Here is a 23,818-nt window from a genome sequence, read left to right on the forward strand (position 1 = left end):
CGCGGTCAACTTGCTGATAGGTTCGCCACGCGATTTCATTACGCATAAAATCGGTCGAGACAGCGCGACACCCGGCGGTTTTGATATCATGACGTTATCCAATCGGCCGAGCGAACGAGGCATAATTCATGCTTGTGTCCATCTGTCCATGCCTGCTGCTCAGCTGCTGTACTGAGCACCGAGTGCATTTGCGTGGAGCGTTACTATTACGTTCTATGTGCGGGCGCTGTTTAAGCTGTCTTATCTATGAAAAAGAAAAAAAAAAGGAAGATAGGCATTTTGTTATATTATTTACGCATTCCCTCCTTTCCTCCTCGCGTTGTTGGTAAACCCCTTATAAATGTGCGCATACACAATCAATTTCCTCCATTCCAAGTCAGCTGTTTTTCCTTTAAATTAACATTCGCATATTCCCTCTTCGCCCCTCTGCGCTCGGCCGATTGCATTATGACCGAACCATACGCGCCGGTCTTTTGCCACTCGCGGGCATCGCATCGTTGCTCGCACTTGTCTAGCGACACGTGACCGCGAGTGGAACCGAACGAGAGAGCGAACGGGACAGGTGAAGTCTTTTAAAGGACTCTGCGTTAAATTAGATGGAAAATTGTCCCGGTGACACGAGTTGCTTTTCACACTCTGTAAAATTTTTAGAATGAATTGTCACTCGGAAGAGAGAAATCTCATTCTTAAAGATTGAGAATCGAGCTACTTTTTTTTCCAGCAAGTCTGCCTTAATTTTCATTCTTTAAAGTGAGATTCTGCTCCAGAAAATTTAGAGATCGTATATAATGTAGCTTATAACGCGGGTGGACAAAAAGATGTAGATATTTGGCTCAATAATGGATAGTTTTCAATTAGCGATAATATATCAAAGGTTTCACACCTTTGATATACCAAAAACTGTCTATTATTGAGCATCGTGCTCGTGACATATGTTCACCACATGAGCTGCATTATATGTGAAAACCAATTCATTTTACCTTGACCTAATTTTCCACATAATTATATTGGGTTCCGGTAAAACGAGTTGATTTTCACTTTTCACGTATATATATAACATAGCTTATAACGTGAACAAAAAGTGTCATAAACACTGGCTCAATAATGAGTTTTCCATACAGGGTGATTTATTTTAATCTTAACAGGCGAATATTTTAAAAAAATATACAATTTTACTAAAACAGATTCCAAAAAAACATTGTATGGCATAGGTGACGTATGATGACGTTCCCTTTTATATCATACAACTTTAATTTAGAATGTTCTTTTTTTAGTAAAATTGCATATTTTCGAAATATTTATCTAAGATTAAAATGAGTCCTGCCTGTAAAATTAGTGCGAGGTCCTTTGAAATGGAGTAAAGCACAACGGAGGAAAAGAGGAGAGGGTTGAGAGAAAACTTTAAAGTAAACGTAACGCGCGCGGAATCTCGGTAATTTTAAAATAGAAGTAATCTCTCTTGCGCGACTGTAATGGGCCTTCTACAATAAGCCATTAATCATAAATTAGAAGTCAGAAACTAAAAATTGACCAATCACAGTCGTCATTTTTGAACTTCTGACTTTTGATTTATGATTAATGGCTTATTGTAGAAGGCCTATAACTCTCGCTACGAGGAGCCTGTTACAAGAAAACCACGTAATACAAGTATGATTAATCGAGATTTACGAATGATTGATCGCCGTCCGATAAATGAAATGTCGCAATAACTTAATTGACCTTAATCCAATGATTTCATTATTTCAGTGATTGAAAAAATTATGCTTGTATATCATATTTATTCATACTTAGGCATTTGCAGTGTATTGATCGAGCTTGACAATACAATATAGATACAATTTTATCAGTTCGGGTAAATCGCTTAAATTTTTTAAGGTCATTCTGATATTCCTGCAGATAAACAATGTTAACAACAATAACATAAACATTAACGGAAGAATGAATAATTTCTCGCTGCAATTCATCACAATTTTATTGTGCAGTAAAATGTACATTCCGTTACGAAGGTGTGTACAATTATTATAATAGCAGAGATATCTTTGGACAACAAATTTCTGTGTGTGGCAGAAGAATAACATCTCTTGAACACGTTTGAACGCTGTACAGATATCGAAACAATGATTGCTGATTGCTGTACCGCATAAAATTGTTGAAGTTTGAAAAGTCGATAAGAGTAATGGAATTTGTGCTGAGAAAATTATATATTGTTTCGTATTAAAAATTACTTCCGTTTATATATAACTGAATGTATAGAACTTATATTTCATGAATTTCACTTCTTTCATATTGAAATTATACGACAAATGTTGAATAAGATACACAATTTTTTTTTAACAAACTGAGCTAGAGTTATTATACAATACGCGATTAATTATATAGAAAGATAATCGGATAAATATATATTTAGCTTTGCAGCTTTCTGTAGAAAACAATAAATATATATTAGTATATATATATATCGATTCTCTTTCTCTCTTTCGTTTAATATTAATATAGAATCGTTATATATTGTAAGATATTTTATATATATATATATATATATACACACATATATATAATATTTTACAATACTTATATCTTATTTTCTTTTAATTCTTGGAAATAAGTGCTTTTTTTGTAAATCTGGAGAAATGCTATAAGACAACTATATGTTATTCCGCGTAAATATTAATATATGTAAACATTTGCAATATCTTTACATAAAGAGATATACGTAAAACTTTATCTTTATACAAAAACAAGTCGGTGTGATTAAGAAGTTCAGGTATTCTGTTTTCAGTATTATTTTTAGGCTTATGTATTGAATATTTTTCCTTTTTGGAAAAAAAGAAAAATTATTCGTTCTCACCTCGGCGAAAGACTTGTTTATATATTTTTAATTATCTTTCTTATGCATTCATTAATCTGTTGCTCTGTCGATTAAACGCGCAACATAATCAAATATTTCGACAAAATTTTGAGATTAAGAATGATTTTTCTTTTAAAAAGTTAAATAATAGCACGATAATGATAGCGACATTAATGAAAATGTTTAATTAAGTACATTTAAATACAACCAGTAAAAGCATTTTTGCATTTAACGATATAATAAATGAATTTTATATATATATATATATATACTATGTGTATATATTCAAGTAATACATCATTAATAATGTAGCGACATAACGTGATATATATTCAGAATAATCTTAAATGACTTCGGAACCATTTTATATGCTTAACAATTTATATACAATACATATACATACACACAGAGCTTTCCTGGTCTATCTTATTATAAATTAGTGGAAAAATAATGCTGCTTTGGCCATGATCTGCGCATCAGTAATTATCAACTACATCTTCGTTGCTAATACCTACATTTTTGAATGTGTTTCATGGTAGTCTTCAAAATAGTCAAAAAATTGTAATTATACACAGAGTTTATCATCGCGAAGTGTATACCTCTAGAAAAATCTCATCTCGAATAATGCATCGATCGTTACCACAATATAATCCTTTATTATAGTCTGCCATTCATTAATAGTAATAGTAATAGATAACATTAATACTTTGATTATTATCACTGTATGAGAATAATTCATATAAAGCAAGTAGCTATTATTTAATAAATGGAATAAGTTTCCAACTTCCATTTTTTTCATGTCTTGATTTTTGCCAAATATATGTGGTAATTATTCGGCTTTGCACCATTATAAGAAATATTTAATTTATTTATTATAAAATATCAAACATTTTCGATTTTAATACAGAAATTAAGTGATTCGGCGATTGCATTTGCTATCTCTTCACATTATATCAAATAAAATGAAAGAAATTCTATTTGATGCTGAAATTCTATGCTGAGGGATCCATTATAAAGTGTATAAAAGTAGATGCGTTAATCGAATTATGTTCAAATGGAATGGCTCGGTAATTCACATACATTCACATATATGCATATATATGCATACATATGAATTATATCATAATATAAATATAAATTAAGAACAGGATGATATACGCATGGAATGTGTAACTTAAGTGGTTTTCTGAAAATGGCTATTTATCACTTTGTTTAAATTGTAATAAACATTGTTTACCTCAAATCAAGCTAACGGAATTGTCAAATTCACATCAGCTTCATATTTGGAATATGATTTTAATGTATAAGCTGACAAGCGTTATCGGGAATAACATCGTAAATTCTCTTGTATTTATCTTGCTAATTAATAATAAAATAGTTATATCATATTCTATGTATACTGTGTGACAAATAAGAAATTACAAAGGCCATATAGCAGTACCGCAGAGCATTCTGACAATGTTAGTATTTCTATGCTACATTTAATATGTTTCAAGAAATTTTAGTCCAGAATTATTATTCTAGCTATTCGAAAATACTAGGATAAATTAATCTTAAGAAAGTGCTGTACAATGTAAATAGCTGTCTTTCGACGTCGATAAGTCTATGAGAAGTATACCTAATTATATACCTCTATAATTTAATAAATTTATTATATATTTATACTTTCCAATAAATTAATATTCACGTTGCAACAAATAAACAACGATCTGTACATTCAATATAAAAATTAAACCTAAGGACGGAAAACAGAAAACGCTAATCAGATATTCAATTCCCACTGTGAATAAAGTATATCGATTGGCAAAAGTATCAAGTTGCCACAGGCATTGTTGTTAATTTTCACGCTATGCGCGAAATACTAACAGTGGAATACTCTATCGTATAATTATTCGTTATTCTATTTTTTTATCCGAATAGTTTCTTTAAAGTACAATGCTCGATGAGCCCAATTAGTTGTGCAGAGCATTTTTCTGAATACAAATAAAAAAACCTTTTATTTATATCTCGGACTGTCTGGCGGGGTTGGTTGAGTGTTAGCCTTCTGCTTTGGTCCAGTTTTAAAGGACATCTTTTTTACGGGTCTCGGTGAAATTCCGTGAAGCGCAGGACTCTCGGGAGTATCACTACTAAACCATACTCTGCTTCCGTCAGAAACTGGAAACAAAAGCCAGAATTAGTAAAATCTCATTAATTGTAACTTTGCAGATTATCAATCAAAAAGCAACATAAAATTTTAGCAAGAAAACAGTTCATGTGAAAAAGGCAGAAATTGTTAAAAAAAAAGTAAGCGTGCAGTTTGAATAAGAAGAGAGCATTGATAGAAACAATATTTTTTGTTCCATATTTTACGTATATATATTGCATATATAAATGCATTCCGTTTTCACGCTCACACTATAAACATTAATTCATCCTTATTGTTTACCAAATATTAAAAGCTGTAATCGCACTACTAGATTGCTGGCTATAGTTGCCGATTATCGATTCTATTTTAGCCAACTACGACGATGCAGCGAATACGAATTAGCTGCAATATGATTGGCTAAAATAGAATCCATCAATCGGCAACACGTAGATTGTGATTACGGCTTTAAACAAGGATAAATAATGTTTATAAGCGCTATAAGCGCAAAACGAAACGCACCTGTTCTCCTGCAAAGCAATATAAAAAAATTATAAAAAATAAAATTATTAAAAATATTTAAAAAACATGAAATACACATAAAAATAAGAAAAATAATATCCAAACATGCTATGTTTATAATGTTGCTCATAGATTAGAAAGATTACCTCTGAATATATTTTGCAAGACTGCCAAACAAAAAGTTAATTAAAAGACATAGAAAGGTTAAAGAAAAAATTGATTAATATTCTTGATTTTACAATATTCGGCAGATTAAATCTTGCAATTATATATATGGTTATTAGACACACAGCAAGTATACAACATAAATTAGAATTAGAAAATATTTACTTTCAAATATTTATCTGCAGCATGTTGCACGAACGTTACTGTCTATGAAATTGTGACTAAACGATCATAAAATATATGTGTATGTGTGTGTGTGTGTGTGTGCGCGTGTACAAACTTTTTGACACCGCTTGTATGCAGATAGAATTAAACTGATTGTGAGTAAAAAAGTTCTCTCTTCATCATTTTGCAATTTTCGCAATCGACGAAATATTGATTTCTAAAAGTTGCTGAATAAGCGCGTATTCGCCCGGCCATCTGCGCCCCTTATCCCAATCAGTCGTGATCGCTAGGTATACGTAAATTTGTTTACTACAAGCGGCGAAAGAAAACAACTTCCCGCGTGCTTAGCAACCATGACCAAAGACGTAGAGAATAAACTGCGTGATCCTATATTTAGATAATGTTCAAATGTGATCGGTAATAATGAGAGAGAGGGATCGTAGAAGACAGCTAATCTTCTTTTCATTGTCTTTCCCATTACATAGTTGAATGGAAATAGATTAGCCGTCTTTTACTGCCCTTCTCTCTTATTTTTATTGATCATTTTGACACACGGATCGCGCAGTCCATTCTCTATTGTCATCGCGACAACGATCACTGAATGTGTACTTGGTTGTATGACCCACTGGATATTATGTCTATTTGGCAATTTTTATAAATTGATATTTCGTTAACTATTGCAAAAATTGTAAAATAGGACTTTTCGACTCACAAGTAAACCTACGGAAGTGTTACTCACCGATTTTAAGAAAACTTTGCATATTTGTAGAACTTTGAAAAATATTTGACACGTATTTTTTTTTATCGGCAAAGGTTCACTCTGAAGGGAAAAACTACCCCTTAAAGATAAAAGTAGATTTAACATATAGGTGAAAATTTTATAAAGTAAAATGGGCTAGGGGGTTTTTGGGTCGCTGAAACTAAATCTTACGTCAAAAGTATAAAATTCAAAAGTTTTCTTCACGTGCCACGTGCGATTGTGAGTAGATACGGCGGGCGTATAAGCGTTTTCCCTTTTCACTGACGCATACATACACTGTAAATATGAGCGGTTTGATGTTTTTAACAGAGTTGAAAAAACTATAGATAAGGCACGTAGCTGAAATTGTCAACATAGATTTTCTTCAACTTATTTCACCTAACATGTTAAATCTACCCTTATCTTTAAGGGGTAGTTTTCATCCTTCAGAGTGGACCTTTGCCGATAAAAAAATACGTGTTAAATATTTTTCAAAGTTCTACAAATATGCAAAGTTTCATCAAAATCGATGAGTGACACTTCCGTAGGTTTACTTGTCAGTTTTATCCGCTCTACACATGAGCGTTTTATCAAAACTTATCAAATACCTTGTATGTATACACATATATATATGTATATACATACACACATACATACACACACTTAACAGATACAGATAGAGGCATAGGATACAATATCAGATAAATGTTGGAAGAACAGCACGGAAATAATAAATAACTAATAATACTACCTTGTTCGGTGGTGTTACAAGGTGGGTGGGGGTTAGTGGACTGAATTAGTCACCTCTATTCGCACGATTGTCACTGCTCGCCGTCGAACTGCTGCGCAAACCGGAGCGTCCCTGGTGCGAATCTATAAGCGCTGCTGCGAGGTTTGACGATGCTGTGGATTGCACGCTTGTTGTAGATCCTGATAGTGTGATATCAATAGCAATAATAACTTGTATAAACGATAAATATTGTAGTGATACGCGAAATACTGAAGAGAGACGTTTATTTCTGCACATGTGTGAAAAGGTGAAAAAAATTAAATATTATATTACAAAATATATGTATGATATTATTGTTTTTACTTAATTGAGAATCACGTACCAGAGACAGAAGAAGCTGCGCTAAACGGGCTTGGTGGTTGTACTGGTGAATAAACATTGGCCGTAAACTCTTCGAATGTTGTAGCTTCCTTGTGATTTCTCATAACGGTATCGATGGATCGCGCTCTCTCCTCATAACTAAAATTTTATTTAAATGTCCGATTCGATTCGATAATTTCCTAATATTGCAGTTTATAAACAGATTACTTACTAATGTTGATATAACGTAAGCGTAGACCTCTTCGCTTTACTGGCGGCTAACGCGGTTGTCCTCACTAAACCCGGTAATACCTTATCCTCCACAATACACTCATCAAATAATGGACCGAAAAATGGAATTTCCGATTTACGCGAAATCTGTATTCGATACAGCTTATTTTTCAATGGATAAATGACAATGAGAACGTCGCAGAATTCTGTGGGTATGATGTCTCTGCGATAATCTCGCCAATGTTCCGACCAGACTATATGGATTTCATCATTGCCAAGGTGCCGTGTCTGAAATTAAATATCACGTAAATATCTTGAGATACACGCGTTGCAGAAAGCTATACTAAAATACCTTTTGCAGCAAACTCTCAGGACTATCCGATGGCATCCTTGTAGCAACATGGAAGAGAACTTCAGTGAAAGATGTGGCATAGTATGGTGCGGTGACACCAGATGCCTTTCCAGGTACCAAGCCGCCGAGAAAACCAGTGTGCGATTCCAGCTCAACTTCCCAAGCGAGCCTCGCGATAAAACTCTCATACTCCTTACTGGCAGTGACGTTGCTTAGTATGGAGTTCTTGTCTTCCTGGCCCTGGCTGACGTAAATCACCGCTATCTTGTGTGTCTCCCGAGACCGTTGGCCATCGAGATTACGGAGTTCACGTAAGAGCTTCTCGTTTTTCGCTAGCAAATGCAGTTTCTTACGCAGCTCCCAGCCGGATAAACCGAGATGCGAAAACAGGAGGCGGCAGTGATGAAATGGCGCCGGAGGCGGGCGACATGACGGTGGACTGATTGCTGTTGCGCTCATACTAAAATTAAGATTTATTATAATCAAAAATACAACGTCAAATTGTAAATTATCATCAACTGCAAATCGATAGAATATATTTAGAAAACGATAGACACGCAACCTGATGTGTTGATTCCAATTATTCATGTGTTCTTGTTCTGCATTTCTCTGATTTAAAATCGTCGCAATAGTCTCGCTCTCGAGATAATGTCCCTGAGGTGGATTAGCGGGCGCATTGAGAGCGATTTCTGGATTGGTCAAAACCTCTGGGCTTGTATGTCCTATATATTGAAGAAGCTAAAACCGTACAGCTCTTTAGCAATTGACTACTTTGTTATTATTGAAGGTTACGATGTCAATATAACTTTCAACTTCACTCACATCGTCCAAGTTGTCCATGTCGCTTGCAGCATTCGCAAAAGTCGGTAATATATGGGGCTCGCGATGCCGTATTGTGTGTCTGGGTGTACAGTTGTGAGGTGTGATGACACTATTCAAATCTTCTGTATGTAATTTCACGTTCCAATCAACTGAAATAAATCACAGAGATTTATCATGTCGCGATTCATCTTCTTTCATTAAAAAAGCTAATCATGCGCAAAAAAAGGTAACATAAATGAATCATTACCAGGTTTTGCAAACGGTAACGGCAGATCGTCATCAATGAAAGGTTGGCTATACAAGATCGAACTGTCCCAAGAAGCTTTTCCAGCGAGATCACGCAACAAAACTCTGACCAGAGAAGGAGCTGTAGTTAAACCAGCTGTGACGCCTCCGCCAGGTGCATCCAATGCCGCTAATTCTACAAGTGACATTATGATCGAATTAGATAGCATCAACAGCTGTATATTAGGTGCTTGAAAAACGGCGGATGATAGCTCGTCTCCGTCGATTCCAGGAACGTCGTCCAACTCAACAACCAGTGATGAGAGACGCGCGGCTCCAATACCCATCGGAAAATGTCCCAGATGATTAATTAAATGCATCAATACCTGTGTCGATTGAATATTCACATAAATTATACATATTTATATATGTGTGTAACGGATTAGCTTACCATCTTTGCTGCCAATTGTACCGACTGAATATTTCCTTTGCGGGGTGATTTTGTAGAGGACTCATCAATTAAATTATCTAATGTAATATTAGGATCAAAATCATCATCGTCATCCTGGTTATTTTTAGCGGTTTTCGAAAATTCCTTTCCAACTTTATTTTGCACTATGTTGTTTAAAACCTACATAATAAAATTAAATGCTATCAACAAGATAAAACGTCATATATAAAATATAAGAAAATATAATACTGACTGTAAATAAAGTCATCAAGAGAGGTTTTCCTTGGAAAACCTGTAGTAATACTGTTGGTCCTAAATGCATGGCCCATTCGCCTAAGCAAAATAGCATCGACACCGTTAAAGGTCCGCGTCTCTCACGCGTTGTCATTCGCCCAAGCGTATCCGATAAGATCTGGATATCGGAAAATTAAAATTATCATTAGATTCTTCTGTACAATCCTTAAATCAAAAGACTCTGGACTAATTTTATGTAGGAAATTAAATTCTAGTAAAATAAGTTCATTTATTTGCCATATTATAAGCTATAACATCCATGAAGACGAACTTTTATCGGGATCCAATTCCCCATAATTAATTAGGGTAGGCTTTATAGTAATTAGTGCGGGATCCTTTCACAATCGTACCTGTATTATTTTAGATGGCACATTAGGATACAATTCTAGTAATACATCAGCCTTATCGCAAAGAAGTAACAAAGAATCACACGCAACCTGTGCAACAGTAGCGTGAGAAGCCTGAAAACAAAAAATTGATATAGTCATTAAGTATTGATTAACTTCCGATAAGTAAAGATTAACTTCTGCATATTTGAACTATCAACATCTAGTTAGTAACATATAAAGAATTTGTTCATTAGTAAGTATATAGAATATCAGATAAAAAAAAGAAATTGCAGACTGAAACAGTTTATTTTTGGACACACATATAGCGGTAGGCCATGCAAATCAATGAGATCCTTGTAAGACACGCAGGTATCAGTCCAAAATTGTGAACGTCACATGACGGTCGACACAGCTACATTGATGCAGAAAAAAAGAAGGAAAACTACCTGATCTATTAGAGGAAAACAGAAACCAGCTCTGCGACGCTCTGCTCCTTGCATCCGCTGTCAATGACACTCAATGAAAGAGATTCGCTTTTATCTTAATATTATTGTAACCTGATTTACTTAACTTACATGTTGTTAAATGGATCTCTCTTTCTTAAAAAAAAAAATACATTCACGGTGCATTTCACACGATATGTACCGTTTGATTTAGGGCAATATTCCAAATGCAAACTATCAAGCAACTACAAGTCGTAGAGAATAATTGTCCCATGCATTCTATATTCTAAAAAATCTACAGATTTAAAATCTGTGCATATGTAGCCGCGTGTACATATGTAGCCATTCCCGTATAATTGTCTTTTAAAGATATTTAATAGAGATTTATAATTTAATTAAAAAAAATTTTCAACTTACTCTAAGTGCAAGTAGAAGAACTGTGACAGCTTCCGGAATTCTCGGATGTTGTGTTTTATAAGATAGTTCTTTATATACAAACATCGCGATACTTGATAGAGCCAGGCATCTCGCAATACCAGTGGGTTCTCGTCGACAACTCCGTAGAAGTATTGTTACAATATGCTCCTAAAAATATAAAATTTAAAATAAACATGAAATTACAAGGATCAATTTGAGACTATTAATTGTGATATTAAATTATATGCAATAGTTGTATTACTTTTGCTTCTGGACACGTCATAGTTACAATATCAGGCCCATTTGGTTGTAACATGGGTAGTTTGATCATTGCAACAGGTAAGGATAATAATGAGCCGATAATAGAAACAGCTTCCGTCCTTGGTGCCTGAGAAAAAATAATATAAATAATATAATGTTGTATGCACTGAGATAAATATTACATTACTTAATTTACAGAGAAAAATAAGACACCTCGACATCTTGACTGCTAAGTATCACATTTGCAGCATGTATGTAATCCAAAGTCAGAAGACTCGATCCAGGTAGATTCAAACTAAATAATCTGGGTCCTGTATATTTCACAAGTACATGCAGTACTTTACTATCGTTACTAGCAATTCCATTGTGAACGGCGCGATAGAAGAGCGTAAGATGCTGTTTCGGTAGACTAATGTCCAGTGGTTGTACTGTTAAGAGACATATAAGACGATATGCGGCTAATTTACCAATTTCGTATTGATCCGGAAGCTGAATCGCCTGCAAAGAATATATGGGTAAGTACCAAAAAACATAATATTTTTGCATTATATCGTTTATTTACTACAACTTTTAAATATGTTTTTTCTTTATGTTACTGTTTCTTTTTTTTAATTAAACAATGACAATTTTTTACCAATTATATAGCAAATAGTGATATGTATATATACCTTGAAACACCAAGGTGCGATAACTGTCAGAGGTGGAATTAACTCTGGTGCTGGAGGTGTTGCTTGATTATCTCCGGATACTCCTTGATTCAAACGTATCTAAACGTATATAAACCAAGAGAATAGCATAAGAGTCAAGACACACATGTACACACACGTTTTATTTTTAATTTAATTTAATTAATTTAATTTTAAAGTTAATAATTCTTACCTTAATTAACGTTTGTGTAAGTTGTACAAGATAATCCATAACTTGACCGTGCAAAACGGGATCTTGAATATTATTAACATCTCCTAATGCCGAGAGCATACGTCGCCATAAAACGACAGCCACATCTGGCAACCATCCACGGACCCCTCCACCTGCCATAACTGATCTTCTCTCAGATGCGTCATTTGTATCTATAGAACAATAAAACAGTTGCTAAATATATGCTAATCTAAGATATAAAATTATATATAAATAATTTAAGATATAAAATTTAAGTTTAAAATCAAATACATATTATTGAACAATACAGTTCATTGCGTTATTTATGAATTATGAAATTGCCATATATAGTTAAGCTTTTTATATCTTATGATGTTGTGCAATAAAAATTGTTACAAGCTTAACATATGACTTAATTCAATGATAAATCTTTCAAAACCCCAAAAGCGGAAAACCATCTGAAAAGCATAAGTTTAATTGAAGAAATATTTTGATTTAATATTATTCGGATTCTTCTCCGTTATATTAAATGCTCGAGCAATCATCAAAGCATCACGTATTGTTAATAAAAGGATATTATTTGACTAAGAGATGCTGTAAAATGATTATTAATGTAGGACGGATGTAATAATTTTTTTGGAGATATCAAAATGTTCACACATCAAGTCTGTGATAATATGTAGCCTCTCGCACAATGAAATACGTTATATAGATTACAATGACAGGCCATACATACCAATACTGCTACCATCAATATTTTCTATTTGTATAGGGCTATCTTTGTTGCTGTCAACGCCACTGCTGGGTGTTGGCGACGGGCAGCGTGGGGATGGTGGTTCGCTATCAACTATAACAATGCTATCCAAAGATTTGGCACGTCTGCTGGATAGCATCCTCCGACTGGTCGCTGATGACGAAGCTGAGCCGCTTGACAGTAACCGCGCCATATCTTGTTCTATCGATAGGGGGAGTACTGCACGTGTGGAAATTGTTTATACTTAATCAAGAAGTAGGACACACACTGCGGAGATGTATTCAATGACAAGTCGTTTAGTTAAAATCGATCTTATGAACGACATGCCGATTAAAAATTAGAATAAGCGACAATGGGCGCTGCGTTATAAATATGACAAATCTACGAGTAGGAATGATACTACTGTCTGTCTGTACGGTATGGGGAGAAGTTATTTTTAACTTGGTGTCGGCGCCAAAGCGAAAAAAAGAAGAGACACGGTTATAAATAAATTGCGCACACAGCAACACAAAGGCACTACCAAAGATCTCGCCATAGTTTCGAGAAGTAAAACTAAAAAAAAAAAAAAAAGAACTATGTAGCTAATGGCGTTTATTCACTCACCAGGAATACCGCTATGTATCGTATGGGTCCGCTGTCTATGCAACTTCGTACGAGCCTTGACATTGTATATAGTGTTGTCACTCGCACTGCGCGGTAATGGTCGCACTTTCCTCATATCACGCAGGGGATGATCTAATTAAAATTAAAAAACTCCTTTGGCAAACTATTATTGCGACAAAAGGAAATTGCAATCTTACATACCTACGACACTTCCTTTCGGCGCGATATTGTTTTCTTGATCAACGCTACCTTTCCGAGGCGGCTGTACGCTTCCAGTTGACGCCGCGCGGCTTCCAACTCCACGTCGCTTTTTTGATTTTTGTTCGCTGAGTCTGTCTAAAGGTAGATCATTCAAATCCAAGTTGTACACGTGTCTCGCTAATACTCTTGTTAGTGTGTCCAGAGTTTTCTACATATATAAAAAAGAAAACATTACTTTACGTATGTAAGTCAGAACTCGCGAGATATTCGTTGCATACTCACCGCCCACTCACGAATTAATTCTTCCCATTGCGTCAACGATGTTAACACCTCTAGAAACTGGTCCCATAACTGGGTAGAAATAACCACGTTTAAGTTAGCCTTAATCCATGTAACAATTAAAGTCTGGAATATGGCAGGCGCAAGTTTCCCACCGATACTTTCTTGATGCTTGCGGCGAGAGGATTTCTCGCTTAACACGAGCGATGTAATTTGCAGTAACACTCTGATTTAAGGAGTTTAAATTAAATTGCGAAGGAATATAAATTAATCGTGAAGAAAGAAGGTAACAAATCGCGAATAAATACCTAAGTAACTGTTCCCAAGTTGCTGGTTCCAGCCTAGAATGCATAACAACGTATCGATACACATTTAGAACTCTCTTACAACTGTCCGTTTGTTCCTCGAGTAACGTTAGAGATGCATTCGGTCCCGAGTTCTCTAAGAAAAATACGTTTGACGCTTGCGTGATAAAAATTTGTAAAACATTTTGCAGGCCTGCCCTAATAAACAAATTTTCCCGATGTATAGCGCCAAGATAAGAATCGTTTCTTAATCTCGTCTGCCGATAACTATCAGATGGACTCTTCTCCATTTCACTTTCCCTTTTTTGACTTTCTTCATAATCCCGATCTTTATGGCCATCCAATGGTTCCAACATAAAGGGAGGGATTTCCTATAAAATATATTACGTATATATAATAATAATATTTACATAAATATATGTGCAATATATAATTTTCTAATATTTGAAACTCACGTTCATTTGAATCCAATCTTTATAAACAGCAATAGCCTTTCTTATGGCTCCTGCATGATGGAAATCCAAGAGAAATGCTTGTCTGTACAATTCGTGTACAAAGTTTACATTATCCCTATTTCCATATAAAACTTCTCTGACTAACAAAGCTGAAACGGCACTATCTTCTTGATTTTGACTATCCTGCTGGGACATAGCTGATTCAGGTGACAGTAAATTCGAATCCGCAGAATTTTGAGTATACACCGACACACGGCGTAATTCCGACTCGGCATTTTCCTCATTTGGTGTTGTACTGCAGATTAGTGTTCAAAAATGTATTATAATTCAAATTACAACAGAAGCAAATAGATAAAATAAATGAATTACCTTTGCGAAAGATGTGCAAAAAGTCCATCTTTTCTAGCGACATGCGTGAAACTTGCAACCCATTTGATTAAAGCGACTTTACAGAGTACATAATTATTCTGATTTTGATTCATCGGTTTACGCATTGTGGGTAATTCCAAATTAGGTTTGTAAAGGGAAAAGTTGTCATTGAATTCCGGACAGATGTGACGAAGATATGCTACTTTAAAACGTTCTAATAAAAATTGAAAAGTTTTATGCTGTCGTGTAGATTTATCTCGCCATTCTACTTTTACCACCTGAAAATAACACAAACAAATTGTTAATCATTTTTATCGCGTTTTAACATTAAATAGATATCTATAAATATGTCCATAGAGAAGTAAATTACATACCTGAGTAACCATAAATTCAAGCAATGCTTCCAAAAATCGAACAGTTTCATTATCGAGAGGTTTTTCTCCACTTTGCGGTGGTAAGATAGGTCCGCCGTCAACTTGACTGATAGGACATTGATTTGGTCCATTATCATGAAAAGTACTTTGCCCGAGTTGCGTATCATAAAATTCTTTCTTATCTTTCTCTTCAGAATTAGATGTTTTCGCCAGTTTTTCTTTCTTGCCATCTGTCTTACGATCACATTTATAAGGCGATGCTTGATGCGGTGGAAATCCTGGCACCAAGCTAGCGAACATCTGATGTATATGTTCGGGAGCATTTTCGCCAAGAGCTTGATACCACAAAATAAAGTACCTAAAACATCAATGGTGTTACACAAATAACAAGTAAATGTAACACACATAAAAACCAAATAATATGCTCTAAATAAATAGAACATATATACTGTGACCAGTTGCCATATACCTTATAGCTTGTCTACGAAGTTTCCAACTATTACCAGGATGCAAGAGCTTCTGCAAAATCCGTGCTAAACTATGACACTGCCATCGTCTGTTAAGCAGCTCAGGAAGAAGAGTTAAAACTTTCTCCAGAAGTTGCAATACTTGTTCTAACTCTTCCCTGTGTGCCTTATGCACTATAAAAAAATATAGATTAGTTTTTTCTATCTTTTAATCATACTACATAAGAAATATTTATGGCAAATATGCTATGATTAACATGAGAATGATATTTGCACATAAGTATCCATGTAAATGTAATTTAACTCATAATAAAACGTTAGTAATGGAAGAAATAATTAATGCAAATCAAGCTAAAGTAATATGATATATGACTTACCAATATGGAAGGAAAGCTCTGGCAGCAGAATGGGAAGAAATGAAAGAGATGATAATAAAATAACGAGTGAATATTATGGTTAATACAAAATTTATTATAATTTTGAAGGCAATGATATTATTTTGTCAAGTTACACATTTATGCGATATTTATTAAAGCATGGAAATTTCCAAAGTTATACAGCATTAGGACAGTTAGCTTTATTTAGTACATTACACTTTAATATCAATTTAGTTTGCAACTTACCGCGTTGCCGAAGATTGGCTTCGGCGGACACGAAGCAATCGTAAAGAATGAAGTACACATGGCTGAAGTTACCCTCAAAAAAGCCCTTTGCCTCGTCAGTGTCCACATTTTCTTTAAACAATAATGCGTGAATTGATATATGTTTATTATATAAAATATAAGATATTTGTAAACATATCATCATTGATTAAATAAAAGAGAAAACTTTCTCTCGCAATATTCCTTAATGTTAAAAGTAATATAAATAAAAAAATTAAGTTTCCCCTAAAAAAAAAAAATTCTTTTTCAACTTGATAAAAAATTATTGACTAATCAATGATATCGATAAAAAGTATATATTCATAATATGATCCCATCAAATCTCTTTTTTGTCATTTTTATTTCACAATCTTTCAAAAAACCATTTTCTTTGAATTGTGACGTTTTGATTTTTTATGAAGTTTACTCTTGATGATTAATAGGACAATATTTACTTAATACTAGAAGGACCGAAGTTATTTACTTAATACTAGAAGGAGCCAATGGCTCCTTGCGAAATTCAAACTGATATAACTTTTTTCAATTTTGCTTCTACGTGATATCCTTTTGTGACTTTTTATCATTTTTCATGTTCTTAATTTAAAAAAAAAATTTTCATTTATGTAAAATAGTTGAATTTTTATTTAACTGTCTACCTAGAGAGATTGTTGGAGCCAATTTGGCTTCTTCATCCTTCTAGTGTTAACTCATTCATGGTAATAACTAAAAAGAAATTTTTTGTATTGTGTGTCGCCTTTGAAATACGGGAGTGATATGTCTTACAGAAAAAAGTAGTGGAAACTCTATTACATCATAACTGGTTCCAAGTGTGTATTTAAGTATCTGTGCTTATATAGTAGAATTCCTTTTCTTTTTCCTTATATGTATATAAGAAACAGAGAAAGATGGAAGGAGAGAAAGAAATATGCAATACATGTTATAATATTTCAAAATTATTTAATGTAGTGAAATAGATAAATAGAATAGAAATATTAAAACAGAAATATAGATATTAATATGTATGGCATTAGACATACATAAGCACATGTTTGCAAAATATCTAAAGCTGTAGACTATTTTTATTAGGTGTGTGTGTGTGTGTGTGTGCGCGCGCGCGCGCGCGTGTGTGTGTGCAAAGATGTAAAACATGCAACAACAATGTAACTTTAGCTAGACATGGAGGCCACGAGTTGGTCAATGTGGTCAGGCGGTTTGGTGATTAGATATTGACTACCTCTCTCATAATACTGCGAAACCACTATCTTGTAACTGCTTGGATTTAATTCTTTTCTTTTTTTAACTAGGATATACAACAAGCAAGTGATGTAACAGAGTTTTATCTATGTTAAATAAACAGCTGAGAAACAAATAGGATACTACTTTCTCAAATCTTTTAGTAATATTCTATATAAAACCTGCTAAAAAAAACTGTTAATTAACTTTACTTTTAAAATCAGTTAAATATTATACAAAGTATATTAATTTTCACAATTTTCACAATATTTCACAAAGAGGTAAAAGTGACGTCTTTTAAAATCTGTGTATAACTGGATTTTTTAATTATTACAATATCTTTATATATTCATTTAAAATCTGCTTGCAAAAATAATCTCTCATTAATGTTAATTAAGGTCCAGTTTTGATTAACTTAACAACTCAAGTTATCTGTGCTATTTTGTTAACATAAAAAATATATCAAACAATTAATCTCTTACATAAAAAATATAGATCAGGGATAATAACACAATTAAAAATTTTGCAGCAAGTAATTCTAATTGAATTAATCAAAGTTTTATTTGGTTTGGTCAAAGTCATTACAATGGTTATTTTTAATTTTCTACTTTTAACACATCAACATTCCTCAGGGTTATCTTCTATTTTCAAAGAAGTCAAACGAGTTGCATGAAGTAAACAATTTTTCCTCAGTAACGTAAAAGTAATGTTGTGTACTCTCATGTTCTCTCTCACTCTATCTCTGAGAAGTAAAAGCTGAAGATTCGTTAATAAAGAACGCGATATGAGGCAGAATGAAGGCGGAACGAGGAATCCGCATCGAGAAAAGTCCTCGTGGCTCGCAATTTGAGGCGTCTCCGCCAACACGCGTGGGAGCGAGTAAATATCAGTGGTACCGCCTCGATTTCGCTATTGTCCTTCCGCGAAATACCTGACTCAGCCTATCGTGACCTGTCATCACCGACACGTCGTTGTCGTCATGATCCTCACCTAGTACGATTTTAAGATGCTTGAACCGCGTCGCGCTGTCCTTCTTGACATCCTGGATCTTGAGCGTCGACTTCTTGACGTCTACATGGAGCTTCTTGCTGAACATGATTCGAGCCGCCGGCGGCCGCGGGGACAGGAACAATCATCGACGGCGACGCCCAAGACGGTCCGCGTCGATGCCCGGGCCCGGTTACCTCCGCGCGATCACCATGCCAGCGGCGCGAGGTGCACGATGCACGGCCCACCCGTGTCACGTCAAATCGGCGTCGAATTTCACATACACACCTCCGATCAGATGTACGTGACGGCCATCTTGAGCGCCTAACTGGCCACACGCAAGCAGCGCTGCGCCCCTCGGTGGTACTTCGGGGCAATGACATCATCCGTCATCCAATTCCCAATTCCCAGAAAATTCGTTATGATTAATTATAATTACGTAAGTTTCGTACATCGTAAGATACATTTTAAAATTTTGAAGGCGTCTCACGAAATAGAAAATTACCAATGCGACGTCTTTAGAATATTTTGTGTCCCGATTTGTCATTTTTGAAACTTTTTTTTCTATTTGATATCGTTTCTTGACGCGTGTAACTTTGATCGATAATACAGTTTAATAATAATAATGTATATAAATAAAGATATACGTTATATAGCAACAAAAGAAGAGAAACTAATTGTAAGAATTATTTATTAAATCGTTTAATGAATTAATCTGGTCAATAGTTTAACTATCATTTTAATAATGTTAATTTAATTAATATTTATATCTATATTTATTTCTTGAAAATGTTATATAATTATTGCTAATGAGCAAAAGACTTACTATTATATAGAGACTTACTATTACATACTATTATATATATATATATATATATATATATATATATGTAATATATTATATTTTATACATATATTTTTTGATAGACTTGAAGTAGGAATATGCATTATCCGCAGTAGGATTTGATTAGATAACGAAATCGTCTTTACCGACTGAACAGCGATTATAGCTCAATATTCGATTTCACTAGAGGCCCGCATCATGTCCAAAGCGGAAGTGATGAGAAGTGATGTCAAAAGACTAGTCATGGTGGACTAGTTATACGCGCTTTCAAAATGAATTCGAGAGATGAGGAAGCTGACATGGAATTTTCGTTTATTAAAGAGAACAGCGTAAGTCAGCAGGAGAAAGTGAAGGCATTCTGGAAGTTTCTGGATGCTCAGAATTGTTTGCAACCGCAAAAAGGTAACGAAAAATATGAATTTATGTTATCAATTCGCTAAGGATATTTTTCTTTCATTTTACTATGAAATCTTGCATATCTTATAAGATATGTGTGTTAATATTATAATATACTATTAATCATATTATTATAAGCGTGTTTATTGTATAATTATATATTGTAACACAATAACGAAAAAGAATAAGCTAAAATAATTAAAATATCACAAATTAAATTAAAAATTCATATTCTTATATCTCAAAAGCCATGGTACACAAAATAACTTAAGTTGTATACAGCACAGTAGTTTGTAGCAACATTGCTGCAATGTTGCTGGAATGATATTTGCTGTACTGTAAGACACAATAAATTAAATTAATTTTAACAATGATACTAATAAGTATATCTTAAAACACTGCATAGAATTAATTTTATTTTTATTAAATTACATAAAAAATGAAATTCTATAAAAGTAATCAATATCAAGCATTTGATTGAGACAATACTTTGACGCGAAGGAATATTGGAGCATGAATCGCCATCGGAAACGAAAACGTCGGTATCAAGCATGGAGGAAATTATGAGGGAGAAGGATATTTGGCGCAAGGGATTGCAAGTTTTCCAACAACTCGGTTTAGATAAAACCGCTTTCGCAGCTGATAACAGATGTGGATTCTGCAGCCTCGCTCATAAAACAAAGCTCCAGTATGGTTAGCGGAACGATTCGATAGAACGTTAGATAAATCAATACTTTTCCTGATAATCATAGATGCGAAGATCTGGCCGACACGGTGAAGCAGCCATATGAAGAATTGAACACTGAGGCCTTCGAGCAGCGTCAGAAAAACCGTGACTCGATCCTTACTCAGCACGAAGCGTTTTGTGCTACCAACAAATTTTGCAACTCCAATGTAAAAACAAAAAAAATGATCTAATTTGAGTGACTGACACCTTAGGGCGGTCTTTTTTTCAACTCGCGAACCGCGACGTTTCCATTCGAGTTCCAATTCGTCAAATCGATTTCTAAAAATTCAAATTTATTATATATTATAGTTTAACAAATTGCATGTTTATTTATAAATTGATTTTTTATCTTTCTAGAAATGTTCCATTATAATATGTATGTATGTAGCAGTAATAATTATAAAAATAGACCTTCTAACCGTAATTATTTTATTATGCAATTATAGTTATAATACTTTTTCTCTCAGAGTGGAATTAAATTTATCGAGCTCTCTTTGAATCAACATATTTTGGTAACAATGCACTCTTATCCACTTGTCGGGCTGAATGTATTATTACTTTATATATATATATATATATATAGTTGATTCAAAAAGAGCTCGATAAATTTAATTCCACTTTGAGAGAAAAAGTATTATAACTATAATTGCATAATAAAATAATTACGGTTAGAAGGTGTATTTTTATAATTATTACTACTACAATGTTAACAATAATAATTACATTTATAGTTCTATAAAGAATATAATTGGCACTAAAAGTGATTATATAAATTGTAGAGTTAAATTATGGTAATTGTAACCATTTTTTTTCTCATCAGTATGTAACACATTTTTAAAATTTTTCATGGTATTAGTATCAGTATTGGTATTGATTAAACAATAGTATCTTTTGTTTTATTAATTTTATGTTTATTAGTTTCTTATTTCTAGGAAAGAGTGAAAAAGGAAACAAAAAATGCTCTTAGCTAAACACGTTGTCTTAGAGAGAGCGTGTAAAAGAGCTGAAATTTAAGAAATTTGAATCAATAAAACGCGTGGATGATATAACAGACGTATAAAAAAATGCTTTGGTGACACAGTGATCGCACCGACCGCGCGCTTTTGAACTGACGTCGAAGACAGCGATACCAATCGATGTAATCGATGGCAGGAGAATTACAGCGTTTACAATGCCACACGAGGGCCAGCTCTCGGCGGAGGTTGCCGGTCGTTTAATGGAATTGGAACGGGCCGGAATATGGATGAGTAGGGTAGCGCACATCCCAAGAGGTACCGCGGTGGTGTATCGGATTTCCTTAGTCCAGGAGGTCGACGTTGTTTCGAGCAAGGTGCGCCGCCACGGGAGCTACCCATGAATGGACCGGCGGATTCTGAATCCTTACGCGACATCTGGCCTCCTGGGCCGACGACATCGTCGTCTTATTGTTAGCGTTTGTACAAGCGGGATACTTTGCGCCAATCGAGAACATCGCTCGATTTCCTCCAAGTATTCTACGATCGAGAGGCAATCCGTCTTTTTTTAGGATTTTAAGGATATTGATTTAAAACGAATTTGCTCGATAAGTCCTCAAAGAAGCTAATCGAACTACTAAATTTTTCAAAAAAAGAATTGAAGAAAAATATAATTAATAGACTCCTCTAAATATTAAAACGAAATGTATATACAACAATGGGCATTAGGAGTCACCGCTAGATATTTATTGCGTGATATTCTCTGATATTTATAATTTATAATTATAATATTTTGGACGTTTCGGCTAACAATTTCGAGCCATCCTCAGCAATAATAAATTACCGCTAATCATCCGCGTCGTCGAGCTGCATCTCGCACAATCGCAGCTACAACCATACTGCAATTGTATTGGAAATGTGGTGAGAGACAACCATCTTCAACATAGTTAATGTTGCGCCATCCAGTTGCTTAGCTGAGTGGAATTGATAGTGGAACTCAAGCCCATCTCCAATCACAACTAAAAGTGAATCTAATTATTGACCGACATGTTTCGTTCGTGCGACACGTCTCTCTTTGTGTTAAGGAAGGATTTGTGATAACACGCAGAGAATTTTTCTCTTCATATATCGGATCATTATGTTTGTGAATTTAATTAACATCGAATATCAATATAATGTTATCTATTGACGATGCTTGGATTCGCTTTTAGTTGTTATTGGAGATGGGCTTGAGTTCCACTATCAATTCCACTCAGCTAAGCAACTGGATGGCGCAACATTAACTATGTTGAAGATGGTTGTCTCTCACCACATTTCCAATACAATTGCAGTATGGTTGTAGCTGCGATTGTGCGAGATGCAGCTCGACGACGCGGATGATTAGCGGTAATTTATTATTGCTGAGGATGGCTCGAAATTGTTAGCCGAAACGTCCAAAATATTATAATTATAGATTATAAATATCAGAGAATATCACGCAATAAATATCTAGCGGTGACTCCTAATGCCCATTGTTGTATATACATTTCGTTTTAAATTTTTCAAATTGCCGCATCTCAGTGCTGTTTTTAAAATGATAATATTACAGAAAAAATCAACGTATGCATATTGATATTATAAAATTGTTAAATAAAATATAATATCTTCTGATTTTACGATTGAATCGCTGTTGAAAAACTCCAATAACAATGTTCATCTATAAAAATATAATATTCTACTTTATTTTATTTTATTTATTATGTAACTCGTATGCGTGCGAGAGTTATATAATTATAATTGGCATCAAACATAGGTGGCAAAAATTTATTTAGTTTCATGCAAATATATCGCTCGATATCTATATGTATACACGTGTTTTATAAGAAAAAAGAA

The 23,818-nt window shown here is 34.2% G+C and overlaps 2 protein-coding genes across 6 annotated transcripts; one reads left to right on the forward strand and one right to left on the reverse strand.

The window, feature by feature from the left end:
• Nucleotides 1-58: 58 nt before the first annotated feature.
• LOC108759709 (probable Rho GTPase-activating protein CG5521) lies at nt 59-19,339 on the reverse strand. 4 transcript variants are annotated; one of them, XM_018505285.1, is made up of 29 exons: nt 19,030-19,339; nt 16,789-16,899; nt 16,543-16,560; nt 16,168-16,339; nt 15,699-16,056; nt 15,325-15,602; nt 14,956-15,250; nt 14,504-14,871; nt 14,199-14,421; nt 13,917-14,124; nt 13,716-13,847; nt 13,095-13,331; nt 12,359-12,549; nt 12,148-12,246; nt 11,693-11,977; nt 11,481-11,606; nt 11,219-11,386; nt 10,380-10,490; nt 9,989-10,147; nt 9,736-9,915; nt 9,307-9,670; nt 9,060-9,208; nt 8,800-8,975; nt 8,238-8,697; nt 7,887-8,173; nt 7,677-7,813; nt 7,369-7,494; nt 4,842-5,005; nt 59-244 (listed from the first exon to the last, which is right to left on the reverse strand). In XM_018505285.1, the coding sequence occupies exons 1-28, from the start codon at nt 19,133-19,135 to the stop codon at nt 4,845-4,847; spliced, it is 5,685 nt and encodes a 1,894-aa protein (XP_018360787.1). In that variant the 5' UTR covers nt 19,136-19,339; the 3' UTR covers nt 59-244; nt 4,842-4,844. The 4 variants fall into 4 exon arrangements, with proteins under 4 accessions (XP_018360787.1, XP_018360804.1, XP_018360780.1 ...); XM_018505302.1 differs by lacking the exon at nt 59-244 and having other exon boundaries at nt 3,166-5,005; nt 7,369-7,467; XM_018505278.1 differs by lacking the exon at nt 59-244 and having other exon boundaries at nt 3,166-5,005.
• Nucleotides 19,340-20,097: 758 nt separating this feature from the next.
• On the forward strand, nt 20,098-22,092 carry LOC108759581 (uncharacterized). Of its 2 annotated transcripts, XM_018505090.1 has the most exons (4): nt 20,098-20,272; nt 20,768-20,954; nt 21,019-21,160; nt 22,075-22,092. In XM_018505090.1, exons 1-4 carry the CDS (start codon nt 20,143-20,145, stop codon nt 22,075-22,077), a joined length of 462 nt encoding a protein of 153 aa, XP_018360592.1. In that variant the 5' UTR covers nt 20,098-20,142; the 3' UTR covers nt 22,078-22,092. The 2 variants fall into 2 exon arrangements, with proteins under 2 accessions (XP_018360592.1, XP_018360584.1); XM_018505082.1 differs by lacking the exon at nt 22,075-22,092 and having other exon boundaries at nt 21,019-21,231.
• The last annotated feature ends 1,726 nt before the right edge of the window (nt 22,093-23,818 follow it).

This window comes from Trachymyrmex cornetzi, unplaced genomic scaffold (assembly GCF_001594075.2).
Source record: "Trachymyrmex cornetzi isolate Tcor2-1 unplaced genomic scaffold, Tcor1.1 scaffold1051, whole genome shotgun sequence".
Lineage (NCBI taxonomy): Eukaryota > Metazoa > Arthropoda > Insecta > Hymenoptera > Formicidae > Trachymyrmex > Trachymyrmex cornetzi.

Bases quoted from the DNA above. Each gene is read 5' to 3' on its own strand.
- LOC108759709 (XM_018505285.1), bottom strand. From the start codon at position 19,135: ATGTTCAGCAAGAAGCTCCATGTAGACGTCAAGAAGTCGACGCTCAAG. The intron at 13,332-13,715 runs GTGAGTGAATAA...CCACACGTGCAG, and splicing joins GATACATAGCGGTATTCCTG to TACTCCCCCTATCGATAGAA. The intron at 5,006-7,368 runs GTGACTAATTCA...TTTTGTTTCCAG, and splicing joins TGACAATCGTGCGAATAGAG to TTTCTGACGGAAGCAGAGTA.
- LOC108759581 (XM_018505082.1), top strand. From the start codon at position 20,143: ATGAATTCGAGAGATGAGGAAGCTGACATGGAATTTTCGTTTATTAAA. The intron at 20,273-20,767 runs GTAACGAAAAAT...TTTGACGCGAAG, and splicing joins TTGTTTGCAACCGCAAAAAG to GAATATTGGAGCATGAATCG. The intron at 20,955-21,018 runs GTATGGTTAGCG...TGATAATCATAG, and splicing joins GCTCATAAAACAAAGCTCCA to ATGCGAAGATCTGGCCGACA.